The sequence below is a fragment of the Schistocerca cancellata genome, chromosome 4 (genome assembly GCF_023864275.1).
Source record: "Schistocerca cancellata isolate TAMUIC-IGC-003103 chromosome 4, iqSchCanc2.1, whole genome shotgun sequence".
Lineage (NCBI taxonomy): Eukaryota > Metazoa > Arthropoda > Insecta > Orthoptera > Acrididae > Schistocerca > Schistocerca cancellata.
The window spans coordinates 433,913,923-433,938,760 of record NC_064629.1 but is presented as its reverse complement, the minus strand read 5'-3'; the positions used below and the strand labels follow the sequence as shown (position 1 = coordinate 433,938,760).

Genomic DNA, 24,838 nt, shown 5'->3' with positions numbered 1-24,838 from the left:
GAAAAGCATCATAGTTGCTCCCCCTTGACATCATGTTCAGAGTGTTTATAGCTGTTATTTTACCATCTATAATCAGATGTATGATCTGAAGTTTTCCTGCAGCAATTTTATTATTAAAGCCAACTATGAACTATTGTGCAAAGATGTAAATAAAAAAGGCTACCATTGTTGTCATTCAGTGTGAGACAGCAGTGATAAATCATATAACCTCTGCAGCTATTGCTATAGTGTACCCTTCTTGACATAGATATAGTATACTTGACATCTGTATAGTATAGGGAAGTGAGGAGAAAGAACCCAAACATTCACAAATGAACATGAGGGATTCATTCATAAAGCTTGTTGATAAAGAGGCAAAGAAATTGCCATTTAATAATCATTTTCTACTAAGTTTTGAGTATCAAGAACATTTAAAAAATTTAAGAAGATTTAAGTATAAAATATTGGAAAAATTAATAATGGACCTTTCAGGGAGGTAAATGGTTGGGGAATAAAACATAGTTAAATTTGTTACATCATGTGGTAGTGGATGATTTGAAAACCTCTTAGAACAAATGCTAAATACTGGTTTAGATATAAAAAAGGAACTGTGCATGCAGAAGCCATTTTCAGACAGCTCAGCACATTCTTTGACCACTTGAACTCTCAATCAACAATAATTATCCAGGTCGCCAAGGAGAGTGGTAACATTTCCATAAATTCTCTGAATCTCGACACTGGTACCAGTAAAAATGTGCGTGTGCACACGCACGCACACTTGTGTACATGCTTACTCAGCTTTCCTTGCTACAGTACAGTATTTCACATTTGTTCAAATGTGTACAGGGTACTTTCTAGTAGAATTGGATAATACAAAAGTTAAGACCTCTAGCATGTACTGGCAGAATTACATCAAATTAAGAAAAACTTAATATTAGAACCAATTCCTGTTTTCCTGCAGCAGTTGGCTCAATGATCCTCAAAGAAATTTTTGACTACTAGCTTCGTGTCACAGCAACTATGATTAACATAAAACATACCATGGGCTATCTTTGATTGGACTGTGGGCAGAAACTGGGAGGTAGACCTGTGGTTTAGGGGTAGCGTCTTTGACGAATAATCAAAATGTTCTGAGTCTGAGGTTCGAACCTCACCACTACTTAAATTTTGTATAAAAATAATCAGCAATGACAGCCAAAGACTTCCAGTATAAGAAGTCACACTCGTTACGCCAATGGCTTTGTCAAAGAGAGTGGAGGAGTGGACAGAGGTTCACAACACTCCCTAGCCCTTGAGGTGGGAAACTGGCACTGAAAGGTAGAAGAATCAGCAATGATCAATGGCATGAGGATGCAGAAGGTAATGGCAACCACTTTGCATCCATCGGACATGTGGCAAAAGATTTTGTGCTAGACTCGTTCGGATCTCCAGGAGGGAACTGCCAATGAGGAGGTGACCATGAGAACAATATTAAATAATCAACAAAAGGGTAATGTTCTACAAATCTAGGTATGGAATCTCAGAAATACGAATATGATAGGGAAGCAAGAAAATTTGAAGAGGGAAATGCTAAGGCTCAGTCTAGATATAATTGGGGTCAGTGAAGTGAAAGGGAAAAAACACAAGGATTTCTGGGCAGACAAGTATAGGATAATAGATACAGCAGCGAGATTCATTAGGAATAGGAAGAATGGGCAGAGAGTGAGTTACTGTGAATAGTTCAATGATTGGGTTGTTGTTATCAGAATTGACAGCAAACCAGTACTGGCAACAATAGTTCAGGTACACATGCTAACGGCACAAGCAAAAGATGGAGAGAGGGGGGAAGTATGAGGTCAGTGAATGGATAATTCAGCACATAAAGAGATATAAAAATCTAATAGTTATGTGGGATTGGAATGTGGTTGTAGGGGAGGAGTAGAAGAAAGAGTTACAGGAGAATATGAACTTGGTAGTAGGAATGAGAAAGGACCAAGAATAATTGAGTTTTGCAATAAATTTCAGATAGTTATAGCGAATACTCTGTTCAAGAACGAATAGAGGAAGGTGTATACTTGGAAAATATGGGAAAATTCTAGTAAGATTACATCTTGGTCGGGCATAGATTCCAAAATCAGATATTTGATTGTAAGGCATACCCAAGAGCAGATACAGACTCGGATCACAGTTTAGTAATGATGAAGAATAGGCTGATGTTTAAGAGACTAGTCAGGAAGAATCAGTGTGCAAAGAAGTGTGAGACACAGAAGTTCTAAGGAATGAGATACACTTGAAGTTCTCTGAGGCTAAAGATACTGCAATAATTAATAGGTCAATCAGTAGTTCAGCTGAAGAGGAATGGATAATTCTAAAAAGGGCAGTTGCAGAAGTTGGAGAGAAAACCATAGGCAAGGGAAAATCAGGAATACAGAAATGCAAGTCACTTAGGAATGAAATCAATGGGAAGTGCAGGGAAGCTAAGGCAAAATGGCTACATGAAAAATGTGAAGAACATGAAAAAGAAATGATTGTCAGGAGGACTGATTCAGCTTGCAGAGAAGTCAAAACAACCTTTGGTGAAATTAACAGCAATGGCTGTAACATTAAGAGTACAATGGAAATTCCACTGTTAAATCCAGAGGAGAGAGATCAGGTAGATGGACAGTGTGTATTGAAGGCCTCTGGGAGGAAGAGGACTTGACTGATGGTGTGATGGGAAAGGAAATGGGAGTTGACAGGGAAGAGAGATGGGATCCAGTATCGGAAGCAGAATTTATAAGTGCTTTGGACGATTGAAGATCAAATAAGGCAGAAGGTATAGATAACATTCCATTACAATTTCTAAAATCATTGGGGGAAGTGGCAACCAAATGACTATTCACATTGCTGTTTAGAATCTATGAGACTGGTGACATACAGTCAGATTTCTGGGAAAACATCATCGTATTATATTGTATTGTATTTTTTATTGGTCCTGTTGTCTACATAGCAGCTTATGCATAAGACATTGGACAAGTCAAGATATACAGGCTGAAAGTCATTTCAAGGCATACATATTTAAGGTTACAATAATGCACTTAACACATAAGTATTTATATAACACATTTCATAAATTTAAATATTCTTCAATGGAGTAAAAGCAGTGATGCTGTAAATATGACTTTAGAGATTTTCCAAATGTATTGACCTCAGTGGTAGCTTTTATGTTTTCAGGAAGTTTGTTATAAAGCTTAACTCCCATGTGAAAAGTACCTTTTTGGCACAGTGCTGTGCTGATTTGAGTCACATGTAAGTTTCTGTTTTGTCTGGTAAAGTGCTCATGTATATCACAGTTTTTTTTTTTTGCAGTCTCCGGTCCTTGCCTACTACATTTAATTTAAAGAACAAAAGAGTTTCCATAATGTATACACATGGTAATGGAGGAATAGAAGATTTCTTAAACAGGAGTTTACAAGAGTCTCTAGGCTTGCACCCAAACAAGATTCTAATGGTCCTTTTTTGTAGTTTAAAAGTGCTATTAGCTGTTTTAGAGTTTCCCCAGAAGGTGACACCATATCTAAGATGAGAATGAAAGTACGCATGATATGCATTCAAAACTGTTTTCTCACTACAGCATGATTTTAATGAACAAAGAAGGTAACATGTTTTGCTCAGTTCTGCATTGAGATATTCAATATGTGTATTCCATCTGATGTTTCTCTGCAGCCAAAGTCCTAAGAATTTGGTTTCAGTATTGTTACCAACTGGTTCGTCATTGATAGAGACTGATGGAATAAACATGTCCTTGTTAGGAACATTGTGGAATTTTAGAGCAATGGTTTTCTTACTGCTTATTACAAGCTGATTACTCTGTGCCCAGCTGCTAAGTTGTTTTGTGACCATGATTACTGTCTGCTGTAACTGTTCATTGTCGTCTCCTTTTAGTAGAATCGTGGTGTCATCTGCAAATATGATTGTTTTGTGTGCATCAACATTTAAGCTTAAATCATTTATGTACAGAAGAAACAGAAGGGGTCCCACTACTGATCCTTGGGGTACACCACATTTAATTTATTTATAGTCAGATAAGTGATTCGATACAGTTTTTAGTTCAATATTTGTGTGCTTGATGCACACTGCCTGCATACGATTAGTCAGGAAGGAACTGATCGACTTGTTGGACAGACCTCGAATACCATATCTTTCTAGCTTTGATAGCAGAATTTTATGGTCCACCATTGACAAGTCAATAAAGACTCCTATTGTTTCCTGTTTTTTGTCCATCTGGTTTAGGATGGAATTTATGCACTCATAGACCGCAGTTGTCGTTGACCTCTTATTTCTGAATCCATGTTGTTCATTACATACGATGCTGTTTGTATTTATAAATTTCATAAGTTTCTCATACATAACTTTTTCCAGTACTTCAGAGATGCAGGAGGAAATTGTGATGGGTCTGTAGTTATTTACATTGTCTTTATCCCCTTTTTTATACACAGGAATAACTTTTGATGTTTTCAACACATCAGGGAAAGTGCCTGTCTGAAGTGAGCAGTCGCATAAGTGTGTGAGTACTTCAATTAGGTTTGATGCGCTCTTCTTTAACATTGTTGCAGGTATACCATCAATACCTGCTGATTTGGAATTTTTTAGTCCTTTTATTGCTTTAGCTACTTCATCTTGTGAAACAAAACTGATGTACATTGATCCTCTACATGCACTTATTTTATATTCATTTGCCTGGGTGCTCTTTACGTTTGATTATAACATATTATCAGCAACACCTGTGAAAAAGTTGTTAAATGTGTTGGCTACTTCTAAGGGGTTTGTTACCTTTTTATTTTTATGTGATAGTGTTATATTTTTGCAAGGTTGTCTGTATTCTCCACATTCTTTATTTATAACACTCCACATAGCCTTTCATTTATTAGCTGAATTATAAATGATTTCATCATTATGCATTATTTTTGCTGCTTTTATTACTTTTCTTAATATTTTGGAGTATTTTTTATAGTATGCGTGTACTACAGGTGAGGAATTTTTTGAGTTACATATTTCATGAAGTAGTCTTTTCTTCTGGCATGAAACCTTTATTCCCTTTGTGATCCAGCTGTTTGTTCTAGAGTTCCCCCGTATGGTTAATGTTTTCAGTGGGAATGCAAGTTCAAAGAAATTGGTTAATGTATCAATGAAAGCGTTGAATTTTTCATTTATATCGTTCATTTTGTACACTCCTAGACATTTTTCTTTCCGTAAAAAGTTGTTGAAGTAGTTTACATTATGCTGCTTATAACTTCGATATGCTGTTCTCAAAGACATGTTGTTAATAATACTGCCTTGTACTTTAATGCTTAATATTTGAGCAAGATGATCACTAAAACCTGTATTGAAGATTTTTAGTGAGGTGTTGTGTAAACTCTTCTTGACTAGAAACTGATCAAGAGCTGTTTGGCAAGTTTCTGATACTCGGGTAGCTGCTTTTACTTCAGCCTTTAAATTGTAGGACGTTGCAAAGTTCAAAATGCTCTCCCTATTCCCACTATTAGTGAGGAAGTCAATATTGAAGTCACCACAAATTATCAATTCACAATCCATTTTATTTGCTTTATTTAGCAATGACTCCATTTTGTTTAAGAAATGCATAACACTGAGATATCATTAAGTTTATGTGTTAATAGTACGTTAATATCATCGATATTATTATGCAGGGATTGCACATTATGGTGATAAATTTTTAGTTTGGGCGTATTCACGATTTGGTAATTGGGAATCATATTTACAGCATCACGTACCTCTAGTTTAATTAGGAATGTCAGCAGTGTTGTATTTTCGTTTTTCTTTCTTGTTTATTTTGTTGTCCTCGCTGTTGTTGGAAGGATGTTCAGAAAGCTGATAGATTGTTGTATCCCTTGCAAGTCTTTCTTTAATTATTTCACTAACACGATCACAAACAAACCTTTTCCCTTCATAGTTCAAATGCATTCCATGCTTCATGTGCAGATTTCGATGCAACTTGCTTATATCTAGTACATCGCACTTAGCATATTGAGAACACAGTTTCCTTATTTTAATGTTTGTTTTCCGAATTTCTTTGTTTACACACAAACTATAAATCAGATCATGCCTATGAGGAAGTGTGGCAACTACTGTGTTTCTGCATTTATTAGCTTGTAAAAAATTCTGCAGCATTTTCTCACAGACCTCTGCTTCATTTTTTGCCACATTGTTTGAACCCGTTATACAGGCGATAAAGTCATTTTCTTGCATTAATTTCGTCTGAGAGTTAATGTCTACAACATTTTTACATCCCGCTCCCGGTTTCACTACACTAGTCACTGCTATGTCGCGATTTTTCTCACGGAGCATGCTGGGTAGATTTCTGCCATGACTGTCTGTTAGTAATAGTACATTACTCTTTTTCCCTGATGATCTGTGTTTGTTGTTGACATTATTTGAAAAAACGCTATTCATTTTCAGTTCACTGACTTTTTCAAGTTCACGATCATTTGGAGAATTGCTATCACAGTCACTTGCTTGCAAAACATGATATTTGTTTTTTTCCGAAAATGTGACAGTTTTAGCAGACTTTTTTGTTCTTTTTGTATTTGGAACACTATTTTTGTACGACACTTTTACCCACTCGGACGATATATTACTTTTGTCTTGCATCACTTCACTTAGTGTTGGCTTCGATCGTAGATCCCGATTTTCTTTCTTGAGTGAGTCAATATCGCTTCTTAAGGAACTGACTATGAATTGTAAGCTAGCAATTCACTCTTTTAGCGTTGTTATTTCAGTGTTACAATTATTACAAACTCCCTTTTTAACAGCATAAATATAACTATTTCTCAAGTTAGAATCTCACACTTCTACACTCGCGCCCATCTTGTTCTTCACTTGATCCACACAGTTTTGAAGATAGCAAGATCTGACAGTTGTGGGATTGTCGCACAATCAGCTTAACAGTTCATGCATCCAAGTTGCTGACAGGAATAATATACAGAAGAATGTAAAACAACATAGAGGATATGTTAGAAGATGATCAGTTTGGCTTTAGGAAAGGTAAAAGACACCAGAGAGGCAGTTCTGACATTGCAATTAATGGAAGAAACACAACAAAGATCAAGACATTTCATAAAATTTGTCAATGTGGAAAAAAAAATCAACAGTTTCAAATGGTGCAACCTGTTCAAAATTCTGAGAAAAATAGGGATAAGTGAAAAGAAAAGATGATTAATATACAATATGTACAAGAACCATGAGGAAACAATAAGACTGGAAGACCAAGAAAGAAGTACTTGGATTAAAAAGAGTATAAGACAGGGATATAGTTTTTCATTTCACTGCTACTGTTCAGTTTATACGTCAAAGAAGCAATGATAGAAATAAAAAGAAAGGTTCAAGAGTGGGATTAAAATTCAAGGTGAATGGATATCACTGACAAGATTCACTGATAACATTGCTATCCTCAGTGAAAATGAAGAAAACTTATGATCTGTGAATGGAATGAATGGTCTAATGCATGCCTATGTCTATGGACTGAGAGTCCCCTGAAGAAAGATGAACGTAATAAGAAGCAGCAAAAAATGAGAACAGTGAGAAACATAACATCAGAATTGAGGATCATGAAGCAAACAAAGTTCAGGAATTCTGCTGCCTTGGCAGTAAAATAACTCATGGTGGACACAGCAAGCAGGACACAAAAAGCAGACTAGCACTGGCAAGCAGTGCTTTCCTGGCCGAAGTCTACTAGTATCAAAAGTAGATCTTAATTTGTGGAGGAAATTTTTGAGAATGTATGTTTTCAAGCACAGCATTGTTTGTTAGTAGAACATGGACTGTGTGAAAACCAGAACAGAAGAGAAGAAAAGCATTTGAGATATGGTGCTACAGTTGATCGTTAAAAATTAGGGGGGCTTATAAGGTGAGGGATGAAGCAGTTCTCCACAGAATTGCTAAGGAAACAATTTATGGAAAACACTGACAAGAAGAAGGTACAGGATGATAGGATATCTGTTAAGACCTTAGGGAATAACTTCCATGGTACTAGAGGGAGTTGTAGAGGATAAAAACTGTAGAGGAAAACAGAAATTCAAATGTATCCAGCGAATAATTGAGGATGTGGGTTGCAATTGCAACTCTTGAGATGGAAATGATGGTACAGGAGAGGAATCTGTGGCAGTCCACATCAAACCAATCATAAGACTAAAAGAGAGAGAGAGAGAGAGAGAGAGAGAGAGAGAGAAGGGCCTGTTAGTTATGATCCATGGAACAAGCAACTTAACTAAACTATGGGTAACTTCTGTGTTATGTGCATAATGTCGATTTCCATTAATGATAAAAGGAAAATACAGATACAGTAACCTTAAAGGCTAATATACTTATTGTTCTCGTGTTGCAGGGTCTTAGTGCTTATTCTAAGAGTAATTTTTTCCACATTTTATTGATAGCCAGAATGGCAAAGGGAAAAGCGGATAATGGCATGAATTATCTTTCACTGCACACAGCAGTTTGTGGAGTATTTATGTTGATGGTAATCTGTATCTACTTGGAAGACTAACTGAAGTAGTCTGCTCTCTTAAAATCGTATAGGTTTAACTTGGTAGCCTACAATGAATACAACTGTTTGTAGTACAAAACTTACTTCTGAAATTGAGCTGAAAGTATCATTGCAGCCCAAGTTGTAGACTTCCACTATCACCTTTGGATGATGGATGCAGAGGTAAACATCAGAAACCAAGAAAAATGGCAGGGCCATCAGATCGTGCACTGTTCATCTGTAGAGTGTAATGACATTACTAGTTCAGAATAAAGAAGTAATGAAAATTTGCTTGCCAAGTGAAATGTAGAAGTTCACATTTTTATATATGCAATTAGAACTGTAATTACTGGTACCTTAGAAACACAGTAATGAACATAACTTTTTTCAGAATAATGTTGGAAAGTATAGGAATAGTGGATCATAAGAGAATACTTTCAGTTCAGAATCTAAAATTTGAGTTTGGTTCTTCTGTGTACACCATCTGATCAAAAATATCATAAAGCCCCTACATAATATGGTATTAACTGCTAGATGTCAAGAGATGTGGACTCACCAGTATAAAAGGAGGTGGAGGGTATTGTGTTGGCAGTAGAGAAGCAGTTAGAGCAGGCTGTGTTGCTCAGAGCTCAGTGAATGTGAATGCGGAGCAGTTACTGGATGTCACCTCAGTAACATATCCATCAGGGATATTTCAACCCTTCTAAAGCTGCCCAAGCTGATTGTTGGTCATGTGGTTGAGAAATGGAAATGGGAAGGAAGGAGCACAGCTAAACAAAGACAAGACCAGACGAGATCTCATGTACTGCTGGGCATTGTATGTGTGGGCATGTGCACACGTGTGTGTGTGTGTGTGTGTGTGTGTGTGTGTGTGTGTGTGTGTGTGTGTGTTTGGGAGGGGGAGGGGGGGCAGGGGGTTGTAAAGAATCACTTGATCACTTGAAATCAGCAGGAGGACTGGCCTGCCTAGAGTCCTGACAGGAACCCAGTGACACACCTTCAGGATGAGTTTGAATGTTGACTTTGCTCCAGACCCCAGCATCCAAACATCATGGACTCCTTTGGTTTCAGATCTGGAAGAACAACAGGCTGCTGTTCGTCCACAGATATTCACACGCATAATTGAAAGGGCCCCCAGCAGAGTTTAGGCCATAATCTTGGTGAAGGGTGGACACATCCAATATTAATATCCATGAATGTGTATCCAAATGCTTTTGAACAGATACTGTTACTTCTTCTATATATTCCTTTCTTATGGGAACCAAAAAAGGTGATGCAGTCAGTGACTCAGATTCAGGAGTACTAGGCTTAAATCCCCATCTGGCAATCCTGGGTTCATTAAATCACTTGAGACTAATGCTGAGATAAGTCTTTAAACAGGCCATAGCCATACTTTAACCCCCCGCCCCCCCAATTTGTCCTAGTCTTCTATGTCTAATGATCTTGATAATATTTAACAATTCTTTAAAAAATTGTTAATGGAGCTAAGTGTGCAGTTTGTGGGTTCATCTTCCATAGTAAAAGTTAAGTGTCAAATGTTCAGATTACGTCCTGCTTCTATCAGAACAGAAATTCTCATTTCTGTGCCACTGCAAGGAGAGATGTAAGTGCTGCAGCCATTACTTTGTTGTGTATGATGTGTGTTCAGTGGCTTAAGGGATGCTTATAAAGTACACTAGAAAGAGTTCCACAACATTAGGTTTAATATCATCTGCTCGAGTGCCCTCCACATAGGATTTGGTTTGCACTATGTCATTAATGAAACAGTTTTATTCACAGGATCCTAGGTGACACCTCATATTTTTATCATACATTGTCACACTCCTTTTAGTGATTAATAAGTAAATCACACTGCAGAATTCCATTTAATAGGCATTAGTGTAAGATAAATTAAAACAATCTGCTAAGAAAGAATTTTGCATCACCTGCCTATCTGTGATTGTGTGTTGTCTTGGACTTGAGGGAATGGGGAAATAAATAATAAAACTTGTAGAACTAAAGAAATAACTTTCCTGTGAAATAAATACTAAATAATAACTACAATAAGACACCCTATTTGAAACTGTATGTCTCTGAAAACAAATTCTGCCACTGGGTAGCATCCAATACTGTGTTACTCCACCTTTTGCATTGTAACATGCCTTGGTCTTCCTTGGAATCCTGTCCTCAAAGTATTCCTTTATTGTCCACAAAGTATTTCTTTGATTTTTTTTTCATTCTGCAAGAAGGTGATCATGATGAAGGCACAGTGTGCCTGTTAGTAACAGTCATCAGCTACAATTGTTGACTATAGGTGACCACTACAAAGGATTATTTTCTGTGGTCTATGACACATGAAAACACATGATTCTAGATGAAAATTTTTAGGTCATTGTTGTTTATGCCACTTAGACAGACAACTTCATTTAATAACAACTCTTCTTATATTAAAATAATAACACGCTCATGGTCTTAAGCTTGATATGACCTCTTGAGGCATGTGGACAGACTGAAAAATGAATGTAAGCCCCATGTTTATGGTGGAAGAAACAGTACACACTATTGAATTGCACTGAGAATGCAGAATAACATAGGTGGATAGATGAGTGGATATAGTAATTTCCTTTTACCAGAATAGTACTGAGAAAGAGATTTCCTGTCAAAAAAGCACACAACTCATGAGGGTGGTACAAAAACAGTTTGTAAATGCAAAAATCAAATTGGATATTTCATTGCTACTATTTGTTACAGACAAACTTGTATCAAATCATAAGTTCAGCAGTTCATTCAGTTGTCGCACGCTGCACAACTGTTCAGAGGCATTTTTAAACAGTTTTAATCAGGAGACAAAAAAATATCTTTATGTGGTAACTTGGTATAAATTATGCTAACCTAATTTCTCAGGATTTATCATTCAGAGAAAGTGTTGTTTTACTGTTAAAATGAATACAGTGTAAAGACTATAAAAACACACACACACACACACACACACACACACACACACACACACACACACACACACCTGGCCATTCAGATGTAGGTTTTACATGATTCCATGAATTACTTAAGGTTAAGGCCATGACGATCCCTTTTGAAGGGACATGACCCATATCTTTCCCCATTTTTATCCTTTCAGCTCATGTGCTTTATCTCAGATGACCACCTCATTTACAGCAACTTAATCTTTGTTTATCCTTCTTTCTTTCTTCCCTGTGGAAACAACTCTTTCTCAACATATCTCAAAAACTTTTAGTAATACAATGTTCATTTATAGCTATCTGAAAGCAGATGGAGCCCCTAAACTGAGTTCTGGTGACATAAATGGTTTTACTAAAAATGGATAGCTTCTTGTAGGTATTGTTACAATGAAACTGTTAGAAAAACTATTACGTATTTAAAATGATGTTAATTTGATTTTTTGGTCTATTCACTGAAGGTAAAATCAACAAAATAGTTATAGTGTATTGCAGTAAGTGTTCTGAATAAGAATTAAAAAGTGCATTAACTTAATAATATTCTTATATGTGAAAAAATAATCAATTAAAGTATATTTTCCCCAACAGTACACTTTGTGCTTAAAGGCTTGGCATTTTTGGGTGAAGGATAAGAATAAAGACTTGGAGATTGCTGCTGGAGCCAATTACAAACCACGATTTATCAAGCCTGATATTCTAGAACTTACAGCGGAAGAGCTTAATTATGCTCTTTGCCTCTTTGTCACAGAAGCGAAGAAGCCTAATGGAATTGATTATCCCCCAGATGTTGTGTTCTATTTCTGTTTGGGTGAGTACATGAAGTTACATTCTGTTGGTGTATAACTTTTGTTATTTGTTTCAATTTTTAATGAAGAACTTAGTTGTTTAAGTAATAATCTGCCTGCATTTTGCTCTACATTGGTATGTGAAACTGTAACTGTAGCATGCAATAAACAGTAACATCATTAGCATCCATTTCATGTATAACAATGACTTTCAGGCACCATGCTTCAGTCTTTTGTTGTTTAAAAAAGTAGGTTATCAGTCAGAATCATCTCCTCCTCCTCTCTCTCCTCTCTCTCTCTCTCTCTCTCTCTCTCTCTCTCTCTCTCTCTCTCTCTGTAGTAGTATTTTGTCTGCATTCACTAAAAACATACAGGAATATTTAAAACTATGTACCTGCAAGTGAGAATATTTTATATAATTAATTGTAGTGTGGTATTGACAGGAGTACGGAGGGAGGGACAGGCAAACTTTGCAGTAGTAGCACCACCGCCTACTCTCCTTTCCTCTCCCACCCCCCTCATCCCCTTTTCTACCTGAACAAAATTTAAAGATTCAGGTTGTATTGACCTTGTTTCCAGGAGCTCACGCACATGCAAAATAATATTCAAAACATTGTTAAATTCCAGGTTACTTAACTACACTTTAGTTATGCCATATAAAGTTCCTCTTTTGATTGCCTTTAATTTTTACTGTCGCATTGGATTACCAGCATAACTGTTCATTCCACACGTGATGTTTTGAATCACATAGATGTTATAGAAATTAGTAAAATTGTCCAGGTGCACAACATCCTATTCAGTCCACTTCTCTCTTCTTCCTTTGCAACTTCACCAGTTTTTACTTTGGCATGCTCATTTCTTTTTATGGATGTCCATCCTATTGCATCCTATTGCATGGATGAGGGACTACAGCTGATTTTTATATATATATATATATATATATATATATATATATATATATATATATATATATATATATAATGAAAGTGCTGGCAGGTCGACAGACACACAAACAAACACAAACATACACACAAAATCCAAGCTTTCGCAACCAACGGTTGCCTCGTCAGGAAAGAGGGAAGGAGAAGGAAAGACAAAAGGATATGGGTTTTAAGGGAGAGGGTAAGGAGTCATTCCAATCCCGGGAGCGGAAAGACTTACCTTGGGGGAAAAAAGGACAGGTATACACTCGCACACACACACATATCCATCCACACATACACAGACACAAGCAGACATTTGGCCTGCTTGTGTCATAATGGACAGCTGCCACCCGTTCCACATCAAACGGTCCCTTCCCTACAGCCTAGGTCTTCGTGGCAAACGAATCTGCTCCAGTCCGGAATCCTTGAACCACTACACCAACAACCTGAAAACAGCTTTTGCATCCCGTAACTACCCTCCCGACCTGGTACACAAGCAAATAACCAGAGCCACTTCCTCATCTCCTCAAACCCGGAACCTTCCACAGAAGAACCCCAAAAGTGCCCCACTTGTGACAGGATACTTTCCGGGACTGGATCAGATTCTGAATGTGGCTCTCCAGCAGGGATACGAATTCCTCAAATCCTGCCCTGAAATGAGATCCATCCTTCATGAAATCCTCCCCACTCCACCAAGAGTGTCTTTCCGCCGTCCACCTAACCTTCGCAACCTTTTAGTTCATCCCTATGAAATCCCCAGACCACCTTCCCTACCCTCTGGCTCCTACCCCTGTAACCGCCCCCGGTGTAAAACCTGTCCCATGCACCCTCCCACCACCACCTATTCCAGTCCTGTAACCCGGAAGGTGTACACGATCAAAGGCAGAGCCACGTGTGAAAGCACCCACGTGATTTACCAACTGACCTGCCTACACTGTGAAGCGTTCTATGTGGGAATGGACACAGGCAGACAGTGTTTGTTGGTAATGAGGATCACCCTGTGGCTAAACATGCCTTGGTGCACGGCCAGCACATCTTGGCACAGTGTTACACCGTCCGGGTTATCTGGATACTTCCCACTAACACCAACCTGTCAGAACTCCGGAGATGGGAACTTGCCCTTCAGCATATCCTCTCTTCTCGCTATCCGCCAGGCCTCAATCTCCGCTAATTTCTAATTTCAATTTGCCGCCGCTCGTACCTCACCTGTCTGTCAACATCATCTTTGCCTTTGTACATCCGCCCCGACTGACATCTCTGCCCAAACTCTTTGCCTTTACAAATGTCTGCTTGTGTCTGTGTATATGAGGATGGATATGTGTGTGTGTGCGAGTGTATACACCCCTTTTTCCTTCCTTTTTTCCCCCTAAGGTAAGTCTTTCCGCTCCCGGGATTGGAATGACTCCTTACCCTCTCCCTTAAAACCCAAATCCTTTTGTCTTTCCCTCTCCTTCCCTCTTTCCTGACGAGGCAACCATTGGTTGCGAAAGCTAGATTTTGTGTGTATGTTTGTGTTTGTCTGTGTGTCTATCGACCTGCCAGCGCTTTTGTTTGGTAAGTCCCATCATCTTTCTTTTTAAATATATTTTTCCCACGTGGAACGTTTCCCTCTATTATATATATATATATATATATATATATATATATATATATATATGGAAACATTCCACGAAGGAAAAATATACCATCATCTTTGAGAAAAAGTACCTCCACAGCTGATCTCAGAATTTCATTATTGTCTTACACAACTAGTTTCAGCAGCACATTATTGCCATCCTCGGGCCCCACAACTGCCAAAAGAGTATTAGAATTCCTTGGAGCATTTATTGTGGAGTCCTCATTACTACACACGTGGGCTAGCTTTCCTCAGGAGTCTCTGCTTATTTCTTTTAGTTGTGTATTCCCACTTGTACTGGAGAAGACACAAAAATAACAGCAGTAAAAGCATTTTCTTTTTGTAAAAAGTACGTAGTAAATACTTCTCAACAAAGTGGAAGGTCTGTGTCAGTGTTTGGTGATGTACGAGGTGCATTCAAGTTCTAAGGCCTCCGATTTTTTTTCTCATTAACTACTCACCCAAAATCGATGAAACTGGCGTTACTTCTCTACGTAATCGCCCTGCAGACGTACAAATTTTTCACAATGCTGATGCCATCATTCCATGGCAGCAGCGAAGGCTTCTTTAGGAGTCTGTTTTGACCACTGGAAAATCGCTGAGGCAATAGCAGCACGGCTAGTGAATGTGCGGCCACGGAGAGTGTCTTTCATTGTTGGAAAAAGCCAAAAGTCACTAGGAGCCAGGTCAGGTGAGTAGGGAGCATGAGGAATCACTTCATAGTTGTTATCACGAAGAAACTGTTGCGTAACGTTAGCTCGATGTGCGGGTGCGTTGTCTTGGTGAAACAGCACACGCGCAGCCCTTCCCGGACGTTTTTGTTATAGTGCAGGAAGGAATTGGTTCTTCAAAACATTTTCGTAAGATGCACCTGTTACCGTAGTGCCCTTTGGAACGCAATGGGTAAGGATTACGCCCTCGCTGTCCCAGAACATGGACACCATTTTTTCAGCACTGGCGGTTACCCGAAATTTTTTTGGTGGCGGTGAATCTGTGTGCTTCCATTGAGCTGACTGGCGCTTTGTTCCTGGATTGAAAAATGGCATCCACGTCTCATCCATTGTCACAACCGATGAAAAGAAAGTCCCATTCATGCTGTCGTTGCGCGTCAACATTGCTTGGCAACATTCCACACGGGCAGCCATGTGGTCGTCCGTCAGCATTCGTGGCACCCACCTGGATGACACTTTTCGCATTTTCAGGTCGTCATGCAGGATTGTGTGCACAGAACCCACAGAAATGCCAACTCTGGAGGCGATCTGTTCAACAGTCATTCGGCGATCCCCCAAAACAATTCTCTCCACTTTCTCGATCATGTCGTCAGACTGGCATGTGTTTGCCCGAGGTCGTTTCGGTTTGTTGTCACACGATGTTCTGCCTTCATTAAACTGTCGCACCCACGAACGCACTTTCGACACATCCATAACTCCATCACCACATGTCTCCTTCAACTGTCGATGAATTTCAATTGGTTTCACACCAAGCAAATTCAGAAAACGAATGATTGCACGCTGTTCAAGTAAGGAAAACGTCGCCATTTTAAGTATTTAAAACAGTTCTAATTCTCGCCACTGGCGGTAAAATTCCATCTGCCGTATGGTGCTGCCATCTCTGGGACGTATTGACAATGAACGCAGCCTCATTTTAAAACAATGCGCATGTTTCTATCTCTTTCCAGTCCGGAGAAAAAAAATCGGAGGCCTTAGAACTTGAATGCACCTCGTACTTAGTTTTATAGATAGAAATGTACACTTGTGGAAAATCCAGGATGGAAGATAATATGTATTATGGGAATAGACCACTGCCCACCACTACTCGGGGCCCTAAGCAACTGGTTGGCATCGGGGGGAGGAAAAAAGAAAATTCATAGCTTTTAATGTCATCTTTCATAGTGCTCTTGCTCTCTCGGTCTCACATGAGCATGCACTGTAATCTATAAATTCTCTTCCCTTAGCTGGTGGGGAAATTGAGGGGGGCTAGGTGTGGGGAGAGGAAATAGTAAAATGAAATGAGTTTGATAATGATAGTGTCTATTCACAGGTATGGAACAGGATTGACAATTTTTTTACTAATAGAAACCAGTATGTTACACTGAGTATGGAATGTGCAGCAGAAATGTAACATTAGGTGCACCCCAAGGAACATTATTAGGACCTCTAATGTCCTCAGTATACATGTAAAAGTTCAGCAGCACTGTGAGCTTGTTCAGCGACAATGTTGTTGGAGAGTATTGTTGTTAGATAGCCGTGAGGAATTACAGAAAGACTTGAGCAGAATTTCTGTTTGATGTAATGAGTGTCAGCCCTCTTCAAAAATGGATACATGCAAGATAATATCCATAAAAAGATTAAAAAAACCTGATAGTACCAAATTACAAGGTTGTTAATTAACATGTACATCTACATGACTACTCTGAAGTTCATACTTAAGTGCCTGGCAGATGGTTCATCAAACCATCTCAGAATATTTCTCTACTGTTCCACTGTCAAACAGAGCATGGGAAAGACAAGCTCTGATTTGTCTTATTTTATTACAATGATCATTTTTCTCCATATGCAGGGTGGTGTCAAGAAAAAAATTTTCATCAGGGGAAAGTTGATGATTGAAATTTTGTGAATAGATCTTGCCGCAATGAAAAACACCTTTGTTTTAATGATTGTTGCCCAATGTACATATTGTACTCATGACACATTATTCTGTATTTTGCTACAATACAAAACGAGCTGCCTGTCTTTGAACTTTTTCAATGTCTTCTGCCAGTCCTATCTAGTGTGTCTTGAAAATAGTTGGTTGATATTTTGATTGTCACTACCTTTCAGCAACCAGCATTGATGCTTGATGGACTTGCATACAAACCATCTAAACGAGACTGCAGGAACACACTGAAGTCTTTTTTTGGATTCCATGTCAAAATGTATGATTGCAACAAGTGGGGGCTTCACACTTAATAAATTCTCATAGTCGACATCATATGCAGTTGTGTACTCCTTACAATTTGCATATTATCATATACCTAAATTGTCATGCAAATGTTAATTCAGCCACATATATTCAATGTTGAAGTTTCCAGAAATGTTCATGTACAATCAGCTACATATTGAGACACTTTTATATAGGAGATATATTATTTATCTTAATTATTCCCTTTCTAAGAAAATGGAAGTTCATTTCTTACAGCAAAAGAATACAACAAAACAGGTAAGAGGTCCAAACGGAAGAGTAGCCACAAGTCCCATGTGACTTTCCTTTATGGCATGTTTCACTCGACAGACGTAGGCATCTTCAGAACTGTGGAAATAATATTATTACACCATCATATAATAAAGGAAAAACACAGATCCACCGTATGTGTTAATTTCCATTAAGTATCCAAGGGTCAAATGTTAAATATATGTGGCTATGTATAGTGCCACTGTCATACATAAAATGCAGTAATTTGGTTGTGTGCAGTTAACATAAGCTCTCTGCTCAGTTACATTCTGAGATCAAATAGCAAGACATATCATTTCTTGTGGAGTGAGTCGGAGCCCTATGGATTCACAGTTTGGTGGAAACTACCTGATTAAGCCTAGTGTAATAAAGAAAATAATATTATCATTAAACTGTGACAAATATTCACCTTTCTTATGGGTGTTAACAGGCACAAGTTCAATTTCTTAACTGGTTATGAATTTGACAAAGTAAAATTACAAATTGAAATTATAACTATTGCTCTTACAAGCATTAATATATGTATGCCATGTACACAAAAGGTTATCAATGACATTAAAATTAACCTCTATTGTAAATAAGCAGTAGATTAAATCAACCAGACAGACATGGTGACATGATTCCTCTTATGTCTATGTTTCATAAGAGTAGGTTAGGTTAGGTTAGGTTAGTGTTGTTTAACGTCCCGTCGACAACGAGGTCATTAGAGACGGAGCGCAAGCTCAGGTTAGGGAAGGATGGGGAAGGAAATCGGCCGTGCCCTTTCAAAGGAACCATCCCTGCATTTGCCTGAAACGATTTAGGGAAATCACGGAAAACCTAAATCAGGATGGCTGGAGACGGGATTGAACCGTCGTCCTCCCGAATGCGAGTCCAGTGTGCTAACCACTGCGCCGCCCCGCTCGGTTTCATAAGAGTACAATATTAAATATACATATTTTCATGTACACATAGATGTAATAAATTTCAAATTCCTTGAAACCTTCATATTTAAGCAAGCCAACAAATACTAATACTGATTATGTTGGCACTATTGATATCATAAACGTGGTAAAGAATCACTGCATTTATACACACATACAAAAATTCACAATTGATTATAAAATACTGCTAAAATTACATAGGAAGAAACCAAAACAAATTAAAATTTTGATTGCTGTTGTTGCAGGTGTTAACTTACATGTGTCAGACTTGAAACAGCTCATTAAGATAATTAGGAAACACGTGATGTGATGAAGTCATACCACACAGTAATGAAAAATGTTAGGTGAGTGAAACATAGTAATTCAGACAATTGAGGTGAATGTAAACATTACATGATATCTACATGAAATGATGAAGGTTCTATAGTGGACCACATTGTGAAATTTGTCCCTAAGTGAAAAGTTAATATCATATTTCAGAAAAATAACACCCTTGGATGTGCTTGGAAACACAAGAAGAATGTGGCTAAGAACAAATACAGTAGGTCAGGAGTACAAAAAATTGTCAAGTTATGTATGTTGGCCAGACAGGAATACAGTTTCAGATTATATAAAAAGAAGAAAACAGAAAAAAAACATTGTAGTCTGCATTCCAACCATACAGCACTGGATGAGTGCTTGAAGGCAAATAACCATACTTCCCATGAGATTCAGGATAGTGTGAGAGTTATTCACACCACAGATAAAGACCAAAGGTTGAATGCATTGGAAGGATTAGATATCTTCATAGAAAAGAGGAGAAACCAATATGTTTTGTTAAATGAACAAATCTAATTTGAATGAATTCATCCAGTTGTTTGATGATGTATTGTAGAAAGGCTGTTTCTGACCAATGTATTATCGGGCCATACTTGAAATTGTTACACAATGTCCACAGGAATTAATGTTACCCATCAATCCACCATGAATAACTTTTAACTGCTTGCTGTTCTAACCATAAACATGTTTGATGTATAGGATCTTAATCTGATATATGTCTATATCCACAAAGGTAAAGATTATGTACTGAGAGTGTCAGAATATATATCCACAACCTACTGTATATGGTGCCTTAGTACGTGCTGACTCTGTGGTACGTTTTGTTGTCATTGTGAGATTAAACAAAAATAGTTTCTAAGAAGTTTCAGTCTGAATTGTATAACTGTTCCCATACATTGATTCCTGGTACATTTAAGCCATGCTTAGTTACAATATAGGTTAATTTTAATAAAACAGTGGAAAATGCAGGACGGAAGATATCAATATTATGAAAAGGACAGTTGCCACACACACACACACACACACACACACACACACACACACACACACACACGCGCGCGACCACAGTCTCTGGCAGATGAAGCCAGACTGCCATTTTAATGCTATTAATAACCATTGCATGTGTATATTAACGATCATAAAATCAGTAGTTGTAATTTTATTATGTCATTTTAAATTTATTTTAATAACGAGTTATGACATTTAAACTTCTGTCTGTTAACACCTATGGAAGTGGTGGATATTTGCCACAGTTTAATGGTATTACTGTTTTTTGTATGACTTTGACTTAATGGAGTAGGTTCCACCAAAGCTTGTATCTATAGAGCTGTGACTCACTCAACAAGAAATGATACACATGGTGCAGGCATGTGTATCATTGAGAAGTGGCTTTGGAATTCCAACTTGCCCTGCAATTCCCTGCTTTTGGAGCTCCCTTTGTGTTGTTTTCATGCTGACAGGGTTCACAGGTGCAACATCTAGTTCTGCAGTAGTTTTTGCAGCTGTCATTCACCGGTTTTTTGTCATAATCCTCTTCAGTGACCATCCGTCATGATCACACTTTGTCCAAATGGTGACTTAGTGGATGATGTATTTCCACTTTCCCTGCATGCAATATAAATCTTCCATCAGTGCCTCTTGAAACACAAAGACTTCTGCTTCCTTGCTTATGGAAACACCTAACACATTTCCACATTCAAATTCACATAGCTCCAACATAATACACTCACAGATACACACAACACTGTTCTGACCACGACTGACACTTGCAACATATTGAGGACATTGCATATTTGCTGTTCATTCCCATATACAACAGCACAATCTGCAAGCTTGCTACCATCTGCATTTATGTTCAAACATGGATTTCTTGTGGTGTTATATTTTTGTCCAACCCCTGTATTTAACATGTGATCCTGGATATTTAATGTTAATTATCATTATGTAAGTTGAATCTGTGTTTTTGTTCCATTTTGTGGTGGTGTACCACATTCTATGTCTATAGCTCTGAATATGCTTGTCTGTCGAGAGCAGTGTGTCATAAAGGCAAGTTACATGTGACATGTGCCTGCTCTATAATTTTAATTTATAACTGACACTGTTCTGCCAGCAGATTATGCCTGCACTCATCAGATATGAGGTTGTATTTCTTTATAATAGACAAACTTGTGGGATAAATGATATATTCTAAGGACTCAAGTTTGTATATTACTGTACAGACAACAAGTGTTCATGTTGTTCGTGTGTGGCAGTATAATTAGCAGTGCTTTAAAGAAAATTAAATAAATGTAAACAAAATAACTTCAATGAGTTTCTGTAAAGCTATGCTTGATTTTCATATTTTTTGCAATAGACAGAATGTTTCTCACAATATCACCAAAAAATAGTGCCTCAAATCAACATTTCTCTCAGTTACAAACAAAACTTGTGCCTTCAGTTTTTTTTTTTTGCATTTTCATTTTGTGGTTTTAATTGAAGAAATAATTACAAGAAGTTATTCTCATGCTTCTTTCAGAAATCATGAGATTGCAAGTGCAGTATAAACATGTTATTTGAACTTCACTTTTGTTACTCCTGTTTGCAGGCATCCAGTATTATCTATATGAATGTGGAAGAGTGGATAACATTTTCACTGATCCATACTACATAAAATTTACAGACTGTCTGGACCAAATTGTGCAAAGTTTCATGGCTAAACAGATGGCATCAGGCAAGTATTGAGTATTTTAGTAAATACACATTTCAGTCCATATTTTTTGATCCATACAGTCATTTAAATCAAAAGCATAAAGATATCTTCAGTGCATGTGAATAATTAGGATTCAATTTTATCTTCTATATTTTGCATGTGTCAACAAAAATTCGGATTTATGGTGTTCCTTCTTAAGGACTTTGCATACTACAGACGTTTAAGTGTTTATAATGTAGTGTCTCTTTTGTTCATGATTCCATTACTTGAACAAAAAAGTTATTGTGACAGGCTACCATTTGTTTTCAGATGGAATGTTTGTTTGATCCAAAAGATTCTGTTCCATGTTCAGTAAATGTTTACCAACAAGTACGATTGTGATCTTCCCCTTTATTTGTCTCTCTACCGATCTTTAGCCATGTAAAACACATAGAAGTGATATGCAGTGACAATTTTAGATGGCAAATTATTTTTAGTTAGGTGGATGTTTTGCTGAACAGTCTGTTGTCTGTTGCTGCACTGCACAAGACTATTTGAATATTAAGTGCCATGTTATAAGTTACTTCATTAACCAAAACACACTAAATTGCTTGGATTTATTTAGGTATAATGTGAATTGGTTGTACTCACTGACATAAGTTCAAGTAGATGGTAATTTGTTTTGTTGTGATTTCTTGTGGTTTTCCAGCTCAATGTATAGGCTGTTGAATTGCAAACAGCATACATATTTTAAATTTAATACGTATGGTTTTTCCAGTTCAGTGTGGATGTTGTTGAATTGTGGACAGCACACATATTGTAAATTTATTTCTGATATGTGTGGTGTTTGCAATTCAGTACCATATAACTCAACCTGGAGAACCATATGGATGTTCAGGACAGCCGGATTGGAAGGTGGTGGGTGTGAAAGAACCATTAGGAAGGTTTTAAGTAATAAGTCTTTTATTGGTCACTTTTGCCTCCTAAAGGGTCACATAGTCAGGTCTGGGGAGGCGAGAGTGAGCCAGAGCATAGTCAGGGATGAACCGTAGTTCGCATAGTTAAGGAAAAGCGGTGTCTGGAAAGACAAAGTGCGCGGTGCCACAGCACTGGAAAGGGCAGGAGATGTTGACTGCTACAGGGCGTGCGATCGAGAGAGTGAGCCAGGTGGCAGGCAGCCAGGTACATCCAGCACAGCAACGCAGCTTCCTCAGCCTTGATTGGTCAGAAACTGAGAATCCCGCGGGGCGGCATGGAAATTTCCATAGCGTGGCCTGATCAGCATTGACGCCGGGGTGTTGTTACCTCATCAGCACACGAGGGAGGCGTATGATCGAGATGCTTGCTAACTTGCTGTTGCCAAACCGTGGGATGGAAAAATTACAGGCAGCCGACACTGCAGGCTAAGGCTTGAGAAGAAAGTGACTTTTGAAAGTGAATAAAAAGTAAAATAAAATCCCCTACTATCGAGCTACTATCTGGCTCATCCTTACACTCCTCCCTCTTCCGTGGGAGTGAAGAACGAATGTGATTTCGCTCTGTCTGATGATCAATTTAGGCTCCCACAGAGGTTGGCAGGGGCCTTAACTTATGGGAGGGAATAGAGACTTTAAAGACCTCCTAGGGGTCACAAAGGGATTTACACATGTCAACAGTATTATGTGCATACAAGAATAAACATTACAAAACATCAGAACAAAATTACATTAGTTAACAAGCATAAGTAAAATGTGACAATAGTTTGGATTAGGCATATACGCCAAGTGTCTCCAATTTTTTTAAAATGAGTATACATATCACCATTGAAGTTGCACGCAAGACTGGGTGGTGTGAGGCGGCATGTGGTGGTGTTCTCAGTGGGCAGTGTACAGGCTGCCGGTGGGAAGGGGGCATGGCTGTGGCCAAGCCTGTGCACTGGAACTCAGTGCAGTGGGGTATGAGGGGAGGTTCACACGTTTCAAACACATTTAAAAAGGGAGTCAACACTAGGGGAGCACTTCACTATACTGCACAAGTTTTCATATTTGTAGATAACACAATTGCATTCTTAAAACTAAGGGAGGGCACATGCTTGATAGGTTCTTTCTTCTAGTCATGGGCAATATTCGCACTGAGGCTGGGGTTCTGGAACCATTGGAGGGGACGGTCTTAACCATTTGCAAAATCCCTTTTTGTACAAGATCCATATCAGTACAATAATAAGAATAGCAGTGACTGGGGTTACTGTGGTGATGGGTATAATGGTTGTATGTAGTTTAATTGCCATTCATTTAAGTGTGCTAACAGGTGACTGTAAGAAATTTGTCCTTGTTCATGTTTTAAAAGGTCATCAATTGACGTTAAGAGGTGATCATTTGATATATTAGATAAAGCAGGCAAATCAGTTGACAGAGGTACCATAAATGAACTTTCAGGCAGAAAAAATGTAGGTAAATGGGCACAAATACTAAGTGAGTAAGCCATAGTGGCTATAAAGGTTATTAGTGGCATGATAACATCACAATAAGAACGGTTTGCTAGAAATCCACTGTTTGAGATTTCTATTTCATATGTCTGTGACTGGAAGTTGGGTTCATAGCAATGAAGCATTAATATCATGGTAGCACTAGTAATGCGGGCGGGAGTCAGCGTGGCGGCTACATCAGAGTGGCATGTGGCGTGTGACAGGTGACTTCAAGGCTACACTACGTCAGAGCGGCGCGCGTCAAAAGTGGGATTACTTGTGACATCATGCTAGATGCGTTGTTACAGCGGGTTCTGCTTAAAATTACATTATGCATTAGTAAATTGGTTCATAAGTGGCAGATACGTCACAACAATTATGTAGTTAGGTTTTAAATGTAAAACGTATTCAAGTAAATTCAGTATCCTCAATAGTGCAGAAATGCTGGCTTGTTACCCAGAGCCTCCTATACAATAGGCTTTAGTCACTTAACAAAGATGACACGGTAAATGGGAAGGGTCTC

The 24,838-nt window shown here is 38.1% G+C and overlaps 1 protein-coding gene across 1 annotated transcript in view; it reads left to right on the top strand.

The window, feature by feature from the left end:
- Positions 1-24,838, top strand: part of LOC126183541 (uncharacterized) — a 452,784-nt gene that overhangs the window by 379,147 nt on the left and 48,799 nt on the right. The window contains exons 18-19 of the mRNA XM_049925611.1: positions 12,019-12,238; positions 21,789-21,914. Coding sequence (XP_049781568.1) covers positions 12,019-12,238; positions 21,789-21,914 — 346 coding nt within the window. The remainder of the gene's footprint in view (positions 1-12,018; positions 12,239-21,788; positions 21,915-24,838) is intronic.